This window comes from Silurus meridionalis, chromosome 9 (genome assembly GCF_014805685.1).
Source record: "Silurus meridionalis isolate SWU-2019-XX chromosome 9, ASM1480568v1, whole genome shotgun sequence".
Taxonomy (NCBI): domain Eukaryota; kingdom Metazoa; phylum Chordata; class Actinopteri; order Siluriformes; family Siluridae; genus Silurus; species Silurus meridionalis.
In genome coordinates this window covers 22,468,902-22,488,176 of record NC_060892.1, presented here as the reverse complement: position 1 = coordinate 22,488,176, position 19,275 = coordinate 22,468,902, and the positions used below count along the sequence as shown (strand labels likewise).

Here is a 19,275-nt window from a genome sequence, read left to right as displayed (position 1 = left end):
TTCAGGAAAAAGAATATTGAATTAAGTAGATGGTGATAAATCAAGAATGCGCCTTTTTAGGGTGAACCTGATGTTATAGCACCATCAGCAAACCTGAAACATCTCACCAAGTAAAGTTACAAGGAGGCCTGCATTATATTGTAAGATCCAAGACATCACCTCACTCCATCTACCTTCATTTAAGATTCCTTATCTTCCTCCTCAAATTGCTTGACCACTATTGTGACATAGATCACACTCGCTTTCTCTATGTTATCACTAAGTTGCTGTAGGTGGATTTTAATTATACTATATAGTCATAGTGTGTGAAAGGTGAATTTTAAATATCAAAATGTGTGGAAATGTGGTACATGGAACAATAGAAACAATGTCTGATAATGTAAAAGTAATGCTTGTTACTCATCAGCAGTTATATCAGTTGACTGTAAAGAAATAAATACTAATGACATCTTAGATTTAATGTGTGAATTGCATTTTAGAAGAATAATACTTTCTTGTAAATTTGTGCCAATTTGAAAAGATGATTTTAGTTTTATAACCAATCGTTTTAATCTTTATTGTTTCCATGTAATTAGAAAATTTGTATTCTGATGATCAGTTGTGTTTTGTGGCTAAAGCTGCCACAGTAAATGTTTTGCTTACTAAAATTTGAAACGTACTGTTAATGTTGTTGAATGCGCAGGTGAAAAAAAAGGATGAGACTCATGATAAAACAACAATATAAATCAGAGAAGCATCATTCAGCATTTCCCTGGTTGTGAAAAAAGATGGAACATTTATGGCAAAAGTGGAATTTTATTTCATAATCTCTTCTTATAACTCAAGAGAAATCAGTTTTTCCAGACTTATTTTACAAAAAGAAACATTACAAAATAATTCAGAACAAAATATATAAATATATATTTTGCCTACATATTGCTAAAAGCATTGTATTTGGCCTTTTGCAGTATTATGTACTTTTGGATGCACATGTGACTGAGAAACACAGGGATAAAAACAGATATTAATAAAATCGGCATTATATTGGAGTGGGCAGTCCAGAGCAGGCAATTCCATAATTCTCTTCTTTGCATTAGAGATCAATATTATGATGAAAGGAACTAATATATATATATATATATATATATATATATATATATATATAAAAATACACACACACACACACACACACACACTGCACTGCATAAGTACTTTGAAACGTGTCAGATGATATATATTGTATTTGTCACAAAAGTCAAGTTGGTAGAAAACAAACTTTTAAAGAAAAAAGTTATAATAAACCACTTTTTAAATGGAACCACACACTACTGCACTTTTTCCTTAGAATCCAATCTCCACAGTGAGGCAGGATGCTGTGCGTTTCTGAATAATCCTTTTACCCAGTCTTTGGGTTTTAGTTAACAACTTCCTCTTGGCCCAAAAAATGGTTTGATAGCCCCGTTTGTTTCCATGATGATGCTTGTTCTCTAAAAAATTCCATTCCAGGAAAAGGTGTGTGTGTGTATTTAATTATTAAAGAAGGGGAGAAAATGTGAGAATAAATGTGAGCATTTTGGCAGACGGCCTTATCCAGAGCGACTTACAATTATCACATTTGTTAAGGGCCTTGCTCAGGGGCCCAAAAGTGGCAACTTGGTGTGGCTGTGATTTGAACTCGTGTCCTTCGGAGCTGAAGTCGAATGCCTTAACCGCTAAGCTACCACCCTCCTAATCCACCTGACTTCCATCCACTAACAACTTCCAGTAACGCTAAACTTGTGCTTTCACTTCAACACTAACATTTTCCATGCAGCATAACAATCTGTGAAAAGCCCAACCCTGTTCTGCATAAAGAGTTTCACAGATAGTCACGATTAAGGCTCGGAGTGAAAGTTGACAAAAATGGTACGCTGTTTCCTCACATGCCCATTTTCATAATTATGTTAATTCTGACTGCTTACACTTGGGAGTTTTAAAACAATGGGGCGGAGTACGTTTGCAATCAGATTTTTTTTTTTATAATAATTATTTCACAATATACTATAATATAGTAACATATAAATTCTTCCTGACACTAATATTATGGGCTGTTTGTTTTAATATATAAAACCCCAAATATATCCAATAATCGAAAATGTGTAAAAGTTTAAAGGGGGATGAATACTTATGCAAGGCACTCTACAGTTAAATAATGGCACATGCCCGACATATTTTTGGTCAATTTGTCAAGGAAGATTATGAAAAAATTGTGCTAGTAATAAGTGATCTGGCCTATGCATATATAATGAAATTGAAATGGTCATCTCAGACAGCATCAGGGCTGCCAAACATCTGATGGTCTCGGTTTAAAGACATAGGAAGCTCCTGAGTCCAGTCCAATACAAGTGGCTTGCACAAACCACAGCAGCGTATTTGGAAGAAGTTCACCAGGTTCTTCAGCACGCCACGACTTCACATAGAGGAAAGAAGAGAGAGAGACACACAGAAAGAAGAGAAAACTGATTACAAATAAACACAGAATCTATTTTCTTCTATCTTCTATCTATCTTCATTTTGTGAAAACACACAAACACACAAAGTGAGGAAAAGGTTAGTGGAAAGCACATCAGTGAAGACTGTGAAGCCACTCCATATCCACACTACCATTAAGAAGGCACAGCAATGGCCCTTCCACACAAAAAAGCTCTGGAGGCTAAATGTCTACTCCCACATTTTAATGATTCTATACCAGAGCAGTGCAAAGGACCCTAAATAGAATTATTACCTGGTATGGCTGCTCTATTTATTACTGCCAAACCCTGCAATGTAATGCTCCATGCAGACAGTTTGCATATGGCAGAAAGGTTTACTACTAAACTGTACACTGTACAGTACATATACTCACTATAAATGTGATAGTGTACTGTATTTTACAAATTTTTACAAAATTCATCTTGCTATATTCCTGCAAATGTTGTGTGCGTTTAAAGTGTGTGGGAGGATGATTAAACCTTTTTGGGCATTTTTGGGGTGGTGTCCATGTATTGCGTTTTTTTGTTTATCGCAGGCGGAACGTAACAGGGGATTACTGTACTAGGAATTTTCAATGCAAGTGAAGTATCATTACTTGAATGGGTTCTGCCTGAGAGAGTACGGGTGAGGCAGTTTCCTATTTCCATGCAGCAAACTCGATTTTTCTGCAGTAGTCAGTCCAAGAAATGCAATCTATCAAAAAAGAAAAGAAGCAATTATTTCTAAAAAGAAAATGAGCATAACACATACTTTGTTATTCAGCATGTAACTGACAGAATCCAAGAACAGACTAACCTTGAGATATGTGTATGCATACCTGATAAATTTGCTGTGTGAGGGTGACCGAGGCCCAGGCAGTGTGGAACAGGGTGATGATGCAAATATAAGTGATCCAGGGTGAGCAGGTAAACAGCTCAATAACTGCTTCCCATACCCCATCTGAAAACCTGCTTACACACCTCCGCGACCAGTCTGTGTGTTTACCATTCACACACAATACACAGAGATTCTTTGTAAGTAGTAGTCATTGCTTTTGTGTCACTCATAATCAAAGAGAAAAACTTACAGATAATACTGTGGTACAGCATCAAGCCACACAGGAGGTTTAGTGCCACAAGAAAAAGAACAAAGAAATGATGATTCCTGGCACCTGGAGGTTAATGAAAAGATGATGAGACATCATAAAGTAAGAGTGTATGGAAGAATGGGAAAAGTCTTACAAATATTGCTATTAAACTTTTATTGCTTTTGGCTTAAATGAGAGTACATATGAAATACGTACAGTGGAACCTCGGTTTGCAAATGTAATTCGTTCCAGATAAGTATAATCAAACCAAATCATACGTATAATGAAGCGAATTTCCCCATAAGAAATAAGGATAATGCATTCCAGGACCCAGAAAATATTAATATAATTCATTATAATATACAGTCATGCAGTATAATACATTTATAAGTGATATTTGTTGCATTACTGTATATTGTAACAATAGTAATCTTAAATTAAAAGAAAAACTGTTTAGAGGAGAGCCGGTGATAGGTTGAGGAATATAAGGCGAAGTGGAGGAAAGGGGAACTGCTGGGAAGGAGGGGAATCGCGTTGGGAAGCCGTTTTTGACTCACTTGAATCTTATTTCTTTTTACCTTTTACTAAAAACTGATCTAATGAAACTTCTTGGCTGTTGTCGCCGAGTTGGGAAGTGTGCGCAATCAGCTCGATGCATCAGCTCGATGTTGATGAAGCTTCATACGTATTACGAGACAATTCCACGGATATTTTTGTTCATAACAAAACCTACGTACACCAGGGTGTTCCACTGTATATAAAACATGTCTACTTTTAACAGCTTGCTTCCTTTTTAATTTGGATATAAGGTAAAGCAAAGCAGGCCATCAAATACATTTATTTATAAGTAATCAAGTAATAAAAGCTACATGGACCCATTGTTATCTTGCATGTATGGCAAGCAAAACAGTGCCAGTATCTTATTAGCATAACAGTTCGACCTGAAAAGAAAAGGAAAAATAAATAAATAAAAAAAGATCAAATATATAAATGGTCACCTATACAGCCGTTGATCCAGACAGAGTGATGGTCCTGCTTGGCAATACAGGAATTACAGGAAAAACAGTGATGGGCTCTCATTGGTTTTCTCATCTGAACATACACAACACACATATACAGGGTGTATAGCATTAAAACAGTTTAGCATTTGATGAAATTCCAACACCAACATACAATGGTTGGCAGGCAGAATAACAAATAACATTGGCGAGCATATTTCTAGATCTGATTGTATACATCTACTTTATTATGAACACACTGCAGAGGGGGTAGCTTAGTGGTTAAGACATTGCAATCAAAGGTCATGAGTTCAAATCCCAGCCACACCACACTGGCACTCCAGAGCACCTGAGCAAGACACTTATCCTCTTGCACTATTGTATAAATGAGATAAAATGTAAGTCACTCCATTTAAGGGCCATAGCTTATTTATGCAATTATGCAAATTACCAATAAGCCTGTGATGTAGAACCAGCACAATGCTGACTTCACCAGGCAAGGGCTCAAAAGTTGGTGTTGAAGAATGAATGCAACAGAAGCAGCATTTAGACTGTGAAAAACTCACCATACACGAAGTGCAGAAAATCCTAGGGTCAAGGCATCCTGCCTCTGCCAGAACTACAATATTCTACAAGAAGAGATTGTTGCAAAGTTAAATTAAACACTAAATGTTTAATTTAGATTCTGGTTCTAAAGTACATTTTAATTGTGAAAACTTTCAACTATACCAGCAAGTGGCACTCACCGGGGTCCAAACACTTTTATTGAGCTTTCATATTGGTCATCTTTTGGTGCAACATGATTTTGCAAAATAAATCTTCTCATAATTATAAGTACAGTATAACAGGTAATTATCATTATTTTATCAAATTAAACATAAGTGGAAAAAATAAAAGTATAAATACATGAAGTATAAAATAGCAATTCTTATTATAATAATTCTATTTCTACTAATGTTAAACCTGCTAAAACAATAAGCAAATATGTAATAAAAGCACCACAGACTCAAAAAGTCGATATATGATACGAAAGATGATTGTTAGTCAGCTGAATTTTTTTTTTTAAGCTTTGCACATAATGAATACGTGAACTAAAAATAACATAAGAAATATTCATTTGCATAAATGCAGCGTATCCAACATACTGTAACTCAATCTCAATAAGACAGTTATTGGCAAATAGTTATCTTACCTTAGCTCAAGATCTAAGTGTGCATTTGCAGACTAAAATTTTGCCAATGAATAAAAGTAGGGAAAGGAATTTTACTGGACCATTTACAGTTTTTTAAAAATTGTGATATAGTTCAACCAAGACATCATTTTTATTTTTTTAGGTATTTGTTGAGGTACAGTCTGTCTGTGTCAGTCAATTAGTCACTTATTATAATAATAATAATTATTATTATTATTATTATTATTGCTATTATAATTATAATAGCAATAATAATAATAATAATAAAACAATAACAACAACAACAACAACATGACCAGTGTTGGGGTAACGCGTTACAAGTAACGTGCATTACGTAATATTACTTTTCTGGAGTAACGAGTAAAGTAGCGCGTTACTTTATAAATTTACACATTAATATCTGAGTTACTTTTTTAAAAAAAAGTAATGCGAGTTACTTTCCATTTAAATTATTTTGCATAAAAAAATAAATACTGAATTAAAATGAACGTAGTCACGTAGAATCGCGCACTCATACGTGCGAGCAGCGGGAACAGAAGCTGGTCAGAAGCGGAGATGGCAAACCAGAGAATTACATTACTGTGATAGAGGTATTCTTATTATTTTGAAATAGTGGAGGAAAAGGAGAAAGGAATAATGGTTAAGTGTAGATTATGTGTTGGTGAAAAGCTCTTGTCAACTGCAAAAAATACCACTTAAAAAAAAAAAAAACATCTGCATGCAAAGCACAGCACTACAGACGTGTGTGTAATGTTGACTATATGCAACATTATGCAATGTTGCATATATGGAAATGGAGACAGAAATATAGAAAACTTTTGCCGACTTTCCACCACTGCAGATCTATTGACTGCTCAGAATAAAAGTTCTCTGTGGGAGACACATGTACGATGCCATCACAGCGGAGAGAGAGAGCAAATTCACAGCTCATTTGCTTTTTGTGGGAAGATAAACTGCCACGGTCACTGATAATAGCGCAAACTTTGTAAAAGCGTTCAGAATGTTTCAAGCTGATGATGAAGCAGAGAATGATGTAGACGAGGACGAGGTCATATTTTTTACGTGATGACAGCGAAAGGTATGTTCTCCCTCCACATCACCGGTGTGCAGCCCACACCCTTAACCTTATATACACGAACGATAGTTACATTCCTGACGGCGAAGGCAGATTGAAAAGCAGTGTACAGAAGTGCGACTGGAAAGTGTTCAGCCTTGTGGTCAAAATTTAGTCGATCATCTTTTTGTTCTTTAAGAAGTTATTAAGCATTTTAAATGTCTTTTGCCCTAATATAACATTTCTTAATGGCAATTATCTATATTACACCTGTTACACCTGTAAGGCGTGAAAGAGATACAAGTAACGCAAAAGTAATATAACGGCATTACTTTCCATAAAAAGTACCTAAGTAACGTAATTAGTTACTTTTTTGGGGAGTAACTCAATATTGTAATGCATTACTTTTAAAAGTAACGTTGCCCAACACTGAACATGACACACGTTTACTAGATGCATTCATATGTCTATGGTAAAATCTCAATTAAAAAAAAATTTACCCTAGACCAATTTGTGAATGCCTTTTCTATTTAATTTACCAATATAATTTATTATCTGATGCGGCGCTCTCACCGCTGTGGCCCGGGTTCAATCGTTAGGACGGGCATCCAGCGTAAAAATGTGCCAAATCAAACATGCGGATGATCCGCTGTGGCAACCCCTGATGGGAGAAGCCTTTAGAAAGTTTTAGTGTATATTTTAAGAAGTTTTATTGTTTTTTATTTCCTATATTTAATTCACCTGAGCCTGAGTCGTCCATAATTGCCACATTGGGTGTGTGTGCACAAATCTTTCCTGAGGCAAAACATGAGCAATGAATGATGCTTCCTTGTTGCCAAATACTCATGCTCACCTTCTTCTTCTCCTCCTCGGTTACCCTAATAACTCCAGGGTCAGTTCTGTATGTGCGCAGGTAATAATAGACCAGAGCCAAAACTGTCAGGGGAAACATCATCTGGACTGCAGTACTGGAACCATGTGACTTCTGGTGTTAAGTCTCAATACAGATATAGCAAGATACTTTATCTACTTAAATATCCATATAAACTGGCCACTTAACTGTACTCTGCTGCAGACCAAAATAACCAGCACAAGTATCTAAATGCACTGTGGCACAGTCTAATATGAATATATAAAAGGCATATGGAAGGCACTTAAAAGGACTTTTAGAACAAGAGGAAAGATTGTACATGTTTCATTTGAATAAAAGGATATCTGGCAGGAACCACAGGCACCAGGTGACAAACATCAAAAATATTGAGGAAATAAGAGTGGTGGAGGGAACCAGGCTCTGAACTTTGACACTTGCTACCCGCCTGGATGTGATGCCACACACACACACACACACACACACACACACACACACACACACACACACACACACACACACACACACACACACACACACACACACACACACACACACACACAACCACACCATAAATACAGAAAAAAAAAAAATTATCTTAATTCAAGTCTGACCCTGTTTCCTAACACTAGTAAAAAAGCTGCTATACTTATGTAACAATTTGAAATTATTTTTGCTATCTAGCATATGTTTGAATGTGTAGGTCAGTAAAACAATTAATAACAATTGACTAACACCTTAGTAAATTTAACATTTAAAACTATACACATTAACAGATTTAAAAACTATACACAAATATGGAACAGTTTAGTGGAAAAAAATAAATAAATAAAAAAATAAGAATCTGTGCCATGTATGTGTATACCTGCAGGTGAGGTTCATTATAGCAAGTACACATGCCAAAAGAACCCCTTTTAACAGCCATGACTCAGAACTTATGTCCAATATGGCTCCCACAGCCCACATTACACACACAATGAAGACACACTGCAAAAAGGCCTGGAAAACACAAACAAAACAATAAATAAGCAGATTAAATAACCTGTAAACATATAATCTCAGATGTTGAACGTGTGGGCGCGTGCCTGCATACCTGATAACTGTTGAGGAATCTCAAGCAGCGTGTGTTTGATTTTTTCCGTTCAATTTTTACCACATTCAGCATGTGAATCAGCAGAGGACTGTTCACCTGGTGGGCCAAGTCTATTGGTGTGTGACCCTACATACACACACATGTGCACTTTAAATACTGAGAAATATAAAATATAATACATCAAATATAATATAATATACCAATACCAATATATATATATAAATATATAAATAAATAAATAAATAAATAAATAAAAAAGCATAATTACAAGGAATGAGATGAGGCTTAGCGGATTTTAAAGTGTTTTAGCCACACATTTAAATATGTAGTCTTTTCTGTTTATTGAAAGGCACATGCATGTCCTTTTCGTTTCAGTGCAACGAATGAGATAATATAACAGTATTAAAATATATATATATATATATTTTTTTTTTACATATTACACACACACAAATTAGTTATGTGGCGAATGCAATTCCCCTATAAACTGGGGGCGTGAGATTCGAACTTCAAACTCCAAACTAGGTGTTCTATAGAAAAGTAAACAGGTGGCCTTTATGGAGTGGCTCTGGGATGAACTGGATTGCAATTATAAAAAATAAATACTAATAATAAAAAATAAAAAATATCCAACTGGTGGAAAAACACCTTTGACAAGTGTTACAGGAGGTATGGCAAAGTATTTCAGCTGCATGCTTGGAGCAGCTAAGTGTTCAGATGTGTAAAATTGTTATTTATGCTAAGGGAAATTTTTTAATGAAATTAAACTTTGTTTGAAAATGCCACTATATTACCTAGTTAGTTGCAAAGAAACAAAATGGAGCATGCATTTATATCTTAAACAATAAAAGACTTACTTTTAAAAAAGGTATTATACATTGAAGTCAATACTATGTCAAAGTTTATGGACACCCATCCATCACACCCAGACATGCTTGTTGTCCTGAATTAGTCTGCTCCTCTCCTCTGAAAAGGGGTTTCCTCTTGATTTTAGTTTTATGAATAGGAAATAATGCTTAAGCATTAGTTGTCTGTATTTGCAAATTAACTGCATGATGTCCAACTTAATGCAACTGAGAATGAATTCTACTTGTTGAAGGCAAAATTCTACATGGTAAAATCCAAAGCCCATTAAATTGTGCTTAAGCTGAACTGAAAGGGAAATTAAGTGAAACCCTGGGGATATTTAAGCGACCACTTCGGCTTCAAGCACAAGAAAAGCAGCAGTTTTTGCTGTGTATGATGTGTTTGTCCAGAGACCAAGCTTATAAAAACTCAACATTAAACCTCTGCTGCATGTAGAGCTCAGTTATATAATACATGTACCATTTAATGTCTCATTACAAAATTACCATCCGTTTGAATGTTAATAGAAACATGGCTTCATATACATTTACATCAAGCATACACCTGTCCTTAAAACACCATTAAATCTAGTATGAATTTACTTTTGGTCCTTTGAAGAAGAAAAAAAAATTGAAAATAGCTGTAATTCCTAAACTATTCTACTGATTTGTATGTGAATACCTCAAACTAATGCTTAGAATATACACTCAATTATACAGCAGCAACTTGAATTTCTTCAAGCTAAACAGCTAAAAAAAAAAAAAAAAAAAAAAAAGAAATTGTGCATATGTCAATAAGTTGGCACATTATATCGCCTCCATTTCTTAAAATGTTGTGTTAACGTTTCATTATGTTATTGCATTTTAAAGGTGTTCCTTTTAATTTAAAAACAACTAGTCCGAGATGCATATCCCCATATACTTTATGCACTTCACAGGAGAGACCTCCACCCCCCAGGTAAATATTTCATCAAACTAATAGACCTTTAACCAGAGAATATTTTAGAAATCTTTCCACGTTTGATTTTTTAAACCATAGTTATATGATTATTTATCTCATGTAAATATTGGGTGAAGTACCCATATAACAATTAAATGTAACAATTAAACAATTAAATGTAATCTGAATTATAGTTTTTCCTCACACTGGAATTCTGCAAATCCACACTGGCTCCAGAATCCAGAAGGATGTGTACGGCATCAACATTACCAGCAAGCACGGCGCAGTGAAGTGGCGAATTCCTGTTCACCTTATCTACTGCATTCACTGATGCGTTACACCGCAGCAGGAAGTTTGTCGGTTCTGGCCTGTCCCAAGAAAAACATACAACAGAGTATATGAACTTCACTTAATAAAATGCATAACATAACTGGTAAAAAGGAGAGAGGTAGCTGATTTGATGGAGAGGAGAGGAGAAAGGTAGATATGTTGTGTGTTCAGGAGACCAAGTGGAATGGCAGTAAGGCCAGGAACACTGGAGGTGGGTTTAAACTGTTCTATCATGGTGTGGATGGAAAGAGAAATGGTGTAGGGGTGATACTGAAGGAAGAGTGCAGTAAGAGTGTAGTGGAGGTGAAGAGAGTTTCTGATAGGATGATGAACGTGAAGCTGGAAGTTGAAGGGGTAATGATAAATGTCATCAGTGCTTATGCTTCACAAGTGGGCTGTAAGATGGAGGAGGCGGAACAATTCTGGAGTGAGTTGATGAAGTGGTGGATGGTGTACCTAGAAATGAAAAATTGGTGATTGGGGCAGACTTTAATGGGCATGTAGGTGAAGGGAATGGAGGTGATGAGGAGGTGATGAGTAGGTATGGCTTTAAGGAGAGGAATGTGGAAGGGCAGATGGTGGTAGATTTTGCTAAAAGGATGGAAATGGCAGTAGTGAAACACTTATTTTAAGAAGAAGGAGGATCATAGGGTGACTTATAAGAGTGGAGGAAGGTGCACACAGGTAGACTATGTTCTATATAGGAGATGCAACCTGAAAGAGATTGGAGACCAAGGTCTTGGCAGGGGACAGTGTAGCTAAACAGCATCGGATGTTGGTCTGTAGGATGGTTTTGGTGATGAAGAAAAAGAGGAGGAGTGTGAGGCCTGAAAGAAGAATAAGATGGTGGAAACTAAAGGAGAAAGACTGCAGTGTGAGGTTCAGGGAAGAGGTCTGACAGGGGCTCGGTGGTGGTAAAGAGGTGCTGGATGATTGGGCAACTACTGCAGAAGTGATAAGGGAGACACTGGAAAGGTACTTGGTGTGACATCTGGAAATAGAAAGGAAGACAAAGACGTGGTGGTGGAATGAGGAAGTACAGGAAAGCATAAGGAGAAAGAGGTTGGTAAAACAGAACTGGGATCGACAAGGTGATGAGAAAAGTAGGCAGGAGAACAAGGAGATGCGGCAGCAGGTAAAGAGGGATGTGGCGAAAGCCAAGAAGGCGGCATGTGAGGAGCTGTATGAGAAGTTGCACACTAAGAAGGGAGAAAGGGATTTATCCCGATTGGCCAGAGCAATAAAGGATGGAGATGGAAATGTGTTGACAAGTGAGGAGAGTGTGTTGAGAAGAGCCTGGAGAGGTGGAGGTATGCGCTGGAAAATAAATTCCCTTCATAGAAAGGAAATGAAGATCAGTAGGAGTAAGAGTACATGTGTGTGAATGAGAGGGAGGGCAGTGGAGTGGTGCGGTTGCAGGGAGAAGAGGTGGTGAAGGTGGAGGAGTTCAGGTACCTGGGGTCAACAGTGCAAAGTAATGGAGAGTGTGTTAGAGAAGTGAAGAAAAGAGTGCAGGCAGAGTGGAGTGGGTGGAGAAGAGTGATAGCAGGAGTGATTTGTGAGTATCTGTGAGAATGAAAGTGAACGTTTATAGGACTGTGGTGAGACCTGCGATGTTGTATGGATTAGAGACAGTGGCACAGAGACAGGAGGTGGAGCTGGAGGTGGCAGAGCTGAAGATGTTGAGGTTTTTGTTGGGAGTGACGACGAAGGACAGGATTAGAAATGAGTTTATTAGAGGGACAGCGCATGTAGGACGTTTTGGAGATAAGGTGAGGAAGGAGAGATTGAGATGGTTTGGACATGTGCAGAGGAGGGACATGGGGTATATCAGTAGAAGAATGCTGAGGATGGAGCTGCCAGGAAGGAGGAAAAGAGGAAGACCAAGAAGGAGGTTAATGGATGTGGTGAGGGAAGACATGCAGGTAGTTGGTTTGAAAGAGGCAGATGTGGAGGACAGGGGTTATGGAGACTGATGAGCCACTGTGGCAACCGCTTAATGGGAGAAGACGAAAGAAGAAGACGACGAAATAAAATGCATACTGTGCTTAAAAATGTCTGTCTGTGTTGACTGCATTTTGAATACAATTTTGATGTCAGGTTATAACTTCCTGATCATCAAGTATTTAGGAATAAAATTATTAAAAATAATAATAAAACAATTTCCCATTTTTTGGCTGACATTGGCAGGATATGATGCTATTGGAACACAAAATAATCTCCTAGAATAACCCTACCAACTGCTGAAAATAGGATTTATTATTAAGCACACCACAATGCACAATTCCAGTTATTAGTTCAGCAAAATCAAATAATAATAAGCAAATGTTACCCAATAATTTTCTGAGCAGCCAACATGAGTGAGGTCTGCCCATTTGCATCTGGAGTATCCACTTCCTTTTAACACACAAACACAAATGTTTATAATAAGATAACAATTATAAAAAGAAATATAATCCTGTTATAAGTGATGCCCAGTCATTTATCACCTTTGTGCACATCCTCACTGTGGTTATGATCCTTGCTGTGGTACTGAGCTAACTTCACACATCTACTGTAGCTTAAGTTATATAATTCATTATAACTGCTCAAGTGAATTTACTGCAAAGCTCTTATGGATCTCTTACCTGACCCTTGGCCATCAGATATGCTGCTATAGGCATGTGTTGGAAAAGCACAGCAAGATGGAGGCCACCGTATCCCTCTCCATCCATGAGAGATGGATCCGCACCATAACGCATTAGTTGGATAACCATCTGCAAGTGACCCTGCCTGAGAAAACAGCACCACACAAAAGATAAAAAGACTTTTGCTAGCTAGTAGCATTGTTCTAGCAGCAACTAAATATGTATGAATTTTTCCTTGCATTTAAAAATGTTCTGCAAGATCAACATAGTTGTTTGTCACTGATATAATGAGCTCTGTGTAAATTTCATAACAATTTTTAATTACAACCACAATTCCAAAAATTGTAAATAAAGACAGAATGCAATGATTTGCAAATCTCAAAAATCCATATTCTTTTCACAATAAAACAAAAACATAAAATTAAACTTAGAATATATATAGTTTTAAGGAAAAAAATAAGTTCATTTTGAATTTTATGTCTGCAACAGGTCCCAAAAGAAATTGGGACAGGGCCATGTTTACCACTGTGTAGCATCAGTGTAGGATTCAACCTGCTCAACATTTCTGGGTGCCTTTTGTTGTATTTTTTCGTTTCATGATGCACCAAATGGTTTTGAATGGTGAAGGTAAATTAACCTAATTGGTTGTGAAATGTTTCTCCAAATGCACGGTCAGTGAGCACCCCCTGCCTCGCTGCTGCTGTTGTGCATTTAAATTATTTACCCATTTTTTTTATGAAGTTTATTATACAGTAAATGTTTACATACTTGAATTCAAAGTGTTTAACCTTTTTTATGGAAGGTTGCAAATGATTTGTATGGTGTGGGAGTGAAGCATTGGGGTGGGAGCATAGAAGCCAATAGGAATCTTGCCTAGGATACCAAAACGGCTAAAAACGACACTGACTTGGAATATTTAATCACTAGACCATTTTGTTGCTGCCTGATTAAGTTCTTCCCAATTAATTATTTCTGATTATTATTATTATTTTATATAATATACATACACACACAAACACACTATATTATATATATATATATATATATATATATATATATATATATATATATATATATATATATATAATATAATTGTATATAATTATTATTATTCCTTCTGCTACCATTATGCATTACATCAAATAAAAAAACAATTTGTGAGACTGTTCATAAGCAGCCATGCAAGCCCAAGACCAATAGTACTTGACAATAGGTTACTATGTTTTGAATAATAACCAGATGCTTTCTTTTTCAGACTCTGGCCATTCCATCACTTTTGTAGCATAAATGCTTGCTGATACTGTTGGACACTGCATCATGATGCACTAGACATTGAATACAAATAAAAATTAGTAGCAAAACACTTAATTATGTTGAACTTAATAGCGTATAAAAACAATGAAATACGTTATTGCCGGTAAACAGTTTCTCAGAGTTCCTACAGGATGCAACAAAACCAAATCTATATTTGTGCATACCCACCAGGTACCTGCACAAAACTTTTCTGGAAGCAAAACCTAAAAAAATAATTGTTGTGCAGTGTAATTGTCTTTTGACTACATCCAACATATCATATGAATATAGCGCCACTTAGTGGTTTGTAGCAAATAAACATTTGGGATTTTTGTGTGACATTTTTAACAATTAATGAGCTTTGAGATAATTTGTTAACACCATAGCTTTTTTAGAACTATCAAACTCACTGTGTAAAATGTAATTATGGAAACTGAAATTGGTATTTTAGGATTGTAGTATTTGGCTTTGAATAAATAAATACATTAATTGAAAAAGACTGCAAGAAAAAGTAGCAAAAGTGGGCGCAAAGAGGAAACAATGAAGAAGAATTTTACTGAAAAAGCATCAAAACCAACATGTTTCCTGCTATATTTTTAGTTTTGCGTATAGTAAAGAAAATTGTTTTCCTGTCAACAAAATTTGCATTTTGGTGGCATGTACTTAGGTTTGGCACAGTCTCTAGCGCCACCAAAAGGGTCACATTGGACATACACATTCAACACAATGTCGCAAATGCAATTCTTTAGATTTTTGTCTATAATGTTAATTTTCCACTATATTGGTTACTTTGCCATCTTTGAACTGGAAAGCTTACTGCATGCCAGGTCTCACAAATCCCTTGAGCAACCTTCAAAATATATTGAAATTATTTCCCATAAAAGTGCAGCCATCAATCATCAATCTTATCAAGGATACCAGGATAAATTTCACATACTAAACTTATTGTAGTATATACATAAATCATAGGTACACTATTAGTTGTTTGGACCAACTGGGGAAATTAATTGTTGTACTGATCTATATTGAATTTATTAAAGAATAATAGATAGTAAAGAGATAATGTGTGTGTGTGTGTGTGTGTGTGTGTGTGTGTGTGTGTGTGTGTGTGTGTGTGTGTGTGTGTGTGTGTAAAAATGTACCTTATAGCCCAGTGGAGTGGTGTAGAGTTTAGATCACCACCCAACTGATCCACAACAGCACCTTTAGATATATAATATCTGAAACACGCAGATAGATAATATAATAAAGAGCTATACAATGAAGCAATTGAACTACCATATGCGATTCAAAATGTTCTATACAACAATAAATATTAATAGATTGAGCCAACTAAGATTATAAACAGCAAAATATATTTTTGTTGTCAAGTCATCCATTAACAAAAAAATATTTAAATAATTATTTTTTTTTTAAATAATTAAGAGGATATGAGTTACCACCAGCATTAAATATTAGTTTCATTTAATTTTTTCCCCCCAAGATAATAGTTTTATTGTTACCAACATTCGAAGATGGGCATTATACTGATGGATATTGCAATTATTTACACTACTTTTCAATAGGAGCATCTTTGCTCATGACTGTCCGAAAAGACACGACAAAACTTGACTATGTATCTCAAGGGGACACAGGAATATTCCTTCTAAGCTGCTGGAAAACTACTTTCGCTTTGGAGTAAATAAAATAGTACCTGATAATTTACCTTTTGGAAAAAAAAGTGAAATCTTACTTGATGAGATCTAATCTGTTATTAATGGCTGCCCAGTGCAGTAAAGTGACATTTTCTTTATCGGGCTGTCGAACATCATAACCTGCTTCAACCAGCTCTTTACATCGATCAAACGCGCCAAACCTGCAAAACAAATTTTATTTAGTTATATTCTATTTATATACTATCTGTTTTTTAGTGTGCACTGAATTCTTAGTGTGTGAGCTGGATTCAGATCTGTTGTCTGTGTGAAGCAGTGAATAGTTGTGAGTAACCCCAAGATTTGGGGTTACTGTGTGTGCAGAACTTCATGAGTTCCCATGTTTGCATGGGTTTCCTCTACATTTTAATGACCTTTTTTTCTTAGAATAGTACTTTTCCTCAATTTAAGCTACATATATTTGATCATTAATATTCTGTTGTGAATATAGGATTAGCAAATCACTGCATTCTGTTTTTATTTATCATTTACACAGCGTCACAACTTCATTGGAATTTGGGTTAAAAAATGCTTTCGAAATTGCTATTACCGATTTACAGAATTAATGTATATATTACAAAATAATATTCCCAATTTCTAAGTTGTTTATTAAACCTTCCTGCTTTAATAGAGGATTTCCAAAAGGGTCCAAAATGGCTTCTTGACTGCAACATTCTATTTATGAATCATGTGAAACATCATTAGTATGATGGGAGCATGCCTTATGGCTTGTGCACTAATATGTTGTCAGTCAAAAAAAGAAAAATATAAATTATGTCAGTGGAAAATGTCAAACATGTTCCAATATCAGTTAAATAAATCAACAAAGCGTAGTCCTATTTACTAAGAACCAAACATGTGCAGAGCTTACTGTGTGGCTTTGACAATATCCCAGCTGCTGCTGTCTTCAATGTGTGTGTATTTCTTTGGCTGCTGAGTGGGGTCCAACATGGCCTCATTCCTCTGGAGGAACTGGAAACTAGGCATGAAGCCATGCGAGTGGCCTCCATGTACATGTGCACCATGACTGCTTTGCAAATCATTACCATGGCTGTGATTGTGACACTGCAGAAAATAATAAATCACTTAATCACTGCCAACAACTGATTCTTCAACACAGAGACTTTTCATTTAAACGTCATGATAGGTTTAATATTATCGGGGGAAACAAAAAAACGAAATGTTATATATTGAATCAAATTAGCTGTGGTCATACATGTTCTAATAAGAAAAAAATAAATAGGTAACAATAGCTGAAACATTAGTAGCAACCATTTTGAGGCCAAATAACTTTTTCCTCAACAAAAAGATGACTATCAGACTCAGGAGGAGGTGCGGCCCTCTCGACTTCCTCAACGTAAAAGAATTTACATTACAAGTGGTTTGGAAGATAACACTTATTATTATTATTCCAAATATAGATTATATATTTTAAATATATACTTATTAATTTAACTGTTTAAATGATAGTCATTGCCTAAAACATGAAGCCTTCTTTACCTGAGAATCACTTGCTGACTAGAACCACTAGACACTGTAGATAACTGGCTGGTAACAATTGCATAAACTTAAGATTGCACCTGATAAAACCAGTTTACACTCGTAGATAACTTCATTTTGACAAAGTTAAAACTAACGAAATTAAAAACCCTGTTGCTGGCACCGAAGATAAAAAAAATAACACATTCGCCGTTTCTAAAGTATCACATGCATTATCATAAACCATTTTATTGTCGACATATTAAAGCATGCTGACAAACCTTCCCCCTTGTGCTACTGCTCTTTTATATGTTATTAATAAGTTTAAACCATAGTTTCAGGTGAATTGATTTGAGTCTTCATTTTACCCATATTAATGTACTGTTTATTTGAACTTAATAGCTAAATAATTAGCTTTTTTTACTGTCCACTGCCAAAACGGTCCAACAGGCTCAAACCTTGTTAACTTCCTGAACAATTTTAATACTCATAAAAATTTAACGCCCGGTAACTTAATACTAATATGCTAGAATAATCAACATACACAAGACTGAATTTGAAATAAACTAGCTGTTAGCTAGTCAAGTTAGCTTATATAGTAAGTTAACTTACAAACACAAAATATTTTAAACAAAACCCGGACACAAAGGGAACTCACTCACCCCACTGCCTTCTTTCCAGTCCATCACTACTGCATTTATAGATGTTATTTATATAAACTTGACACCAAACTATGAGGAAAGCTAAAGGCTAAACCGAACCTGCACTAAGACGAGTTCGCTGTCAACGTCCTGGATACCGGAAATAACTCTAGCGCCCTGATTGGTCAATTTTCAGCACCGGCATGCAAGTGGAATGTCGCAAAACGCCTTTCTCGCAAATGCTTGAAATTTTAGTCATTGTTTAAAAAAAACAAAAACAAACAAAAAAAAACTGTGTCCGGTATAACTAAAGAATACGTAATTAAAAATAATAATAATAATAATTCTGTGTTTCGAAATTTTTAGAAAACCAAATTTATAATTTATGACACGAAGAAAAAATTCAGATAACTTTAATAAAATTTAAAATAATTTGTTAATAATTTAATGCTAACATTAATAAGGCATTTATTTTTGCTACACTGCTGCAAGTATATGCAGGTGCATGTTATACAGGACAGTACTGCACTTTTATAGCAGTAAAGGGTACTCACAGGAAGCTGCTTTAAGACTATCAAAAGCAAGCAAGTGCCCCCAAATAGTTCAAATAATTGTTACAAATTTATATCACATGGTGCTGTGGGGTGATGGAAAGTGGAAGCTGACAC

The 19,275-nt window shown here is 35.7% G+C and overlaps 1 protein-coding gene across 2 annotated transcripts; it reads right to left on the bottom strand.

The window, feature by feature from the left end:
* Positions 1-1,188: 1,188 nt before the first annotated feature.
* zdhhc13 (zinc finger DHHC-type palmitoyltransferase 13) lies at positions 1,189-18,768 on the bottom strand. 2 transcript variants are annotated; one of them, XM_046858051.1, is made up of 17 exons: positions 18,629-18,768; positions 17,359-17,552; positions 16,529-16,651; positions 15,939-16,016; positions 13,504-13,648; positions 13,209-13,273; positions 10,752-10,914; positions 8,762-8,887; positions 8,534-8,667; positions 8,016-8,116; positions 7,654-7,778; positions 5,121-5,183; positions 4,555-4,648; positions 3,557-3,640; positions 3,308-3,462; positions 3,086-3,183; positions 1,189-2,428 (listed from the first exon to the last, which is right to left on the bottom strand). In XM_046858051.1, exons 1-17 carry the CDS (start codon positions 18,650-18,652, stop codon positions 2,284-2,286), a joined length of 1,917 nt encoding a protein of 638 aa, XP_046714007.1. In that variant the 5' UTR covers positions 18,653-18,768; the 3' UTR covers positions 1,189-2,283. The 2 variants fall into 2 exon arrangements, with proteins under 2 accessions (XP_046714007.1, XP_046714008.1); XM_046858052.1 differs by lacking the exons at positions 15,939-16,016; positions 16,529-16,651.
* Positions 18,769-19,275: the final 507 nt, after the last annotated feature.

What these genes read in the sequence shown, in the direction of transcription:
- zdhhc13 (XM_046858051.1), bottom strand. Translation starts at nt 18,652, where the DNA reads ATGGACTGGAAAGAAGGCAGTGGG. An exon ending in GCTGCTCAGAAAATTATTGG is followed by an intron (nt 10,915 to 13,208) that starts GTAACATTTGCT and finishes TTCTTGGGACAG; the next exon opens with GCCAGAACCGACAAACTTCC. An exon ending in CTCAGGCAGAACCCATTCAA is followed by an intron (nt 2,429 to 3,085) that starts GTAATGATACTT and finishes CTCTATGTGAAG; the next exon opens with TCGTGGCGTGCTGAAGAACC.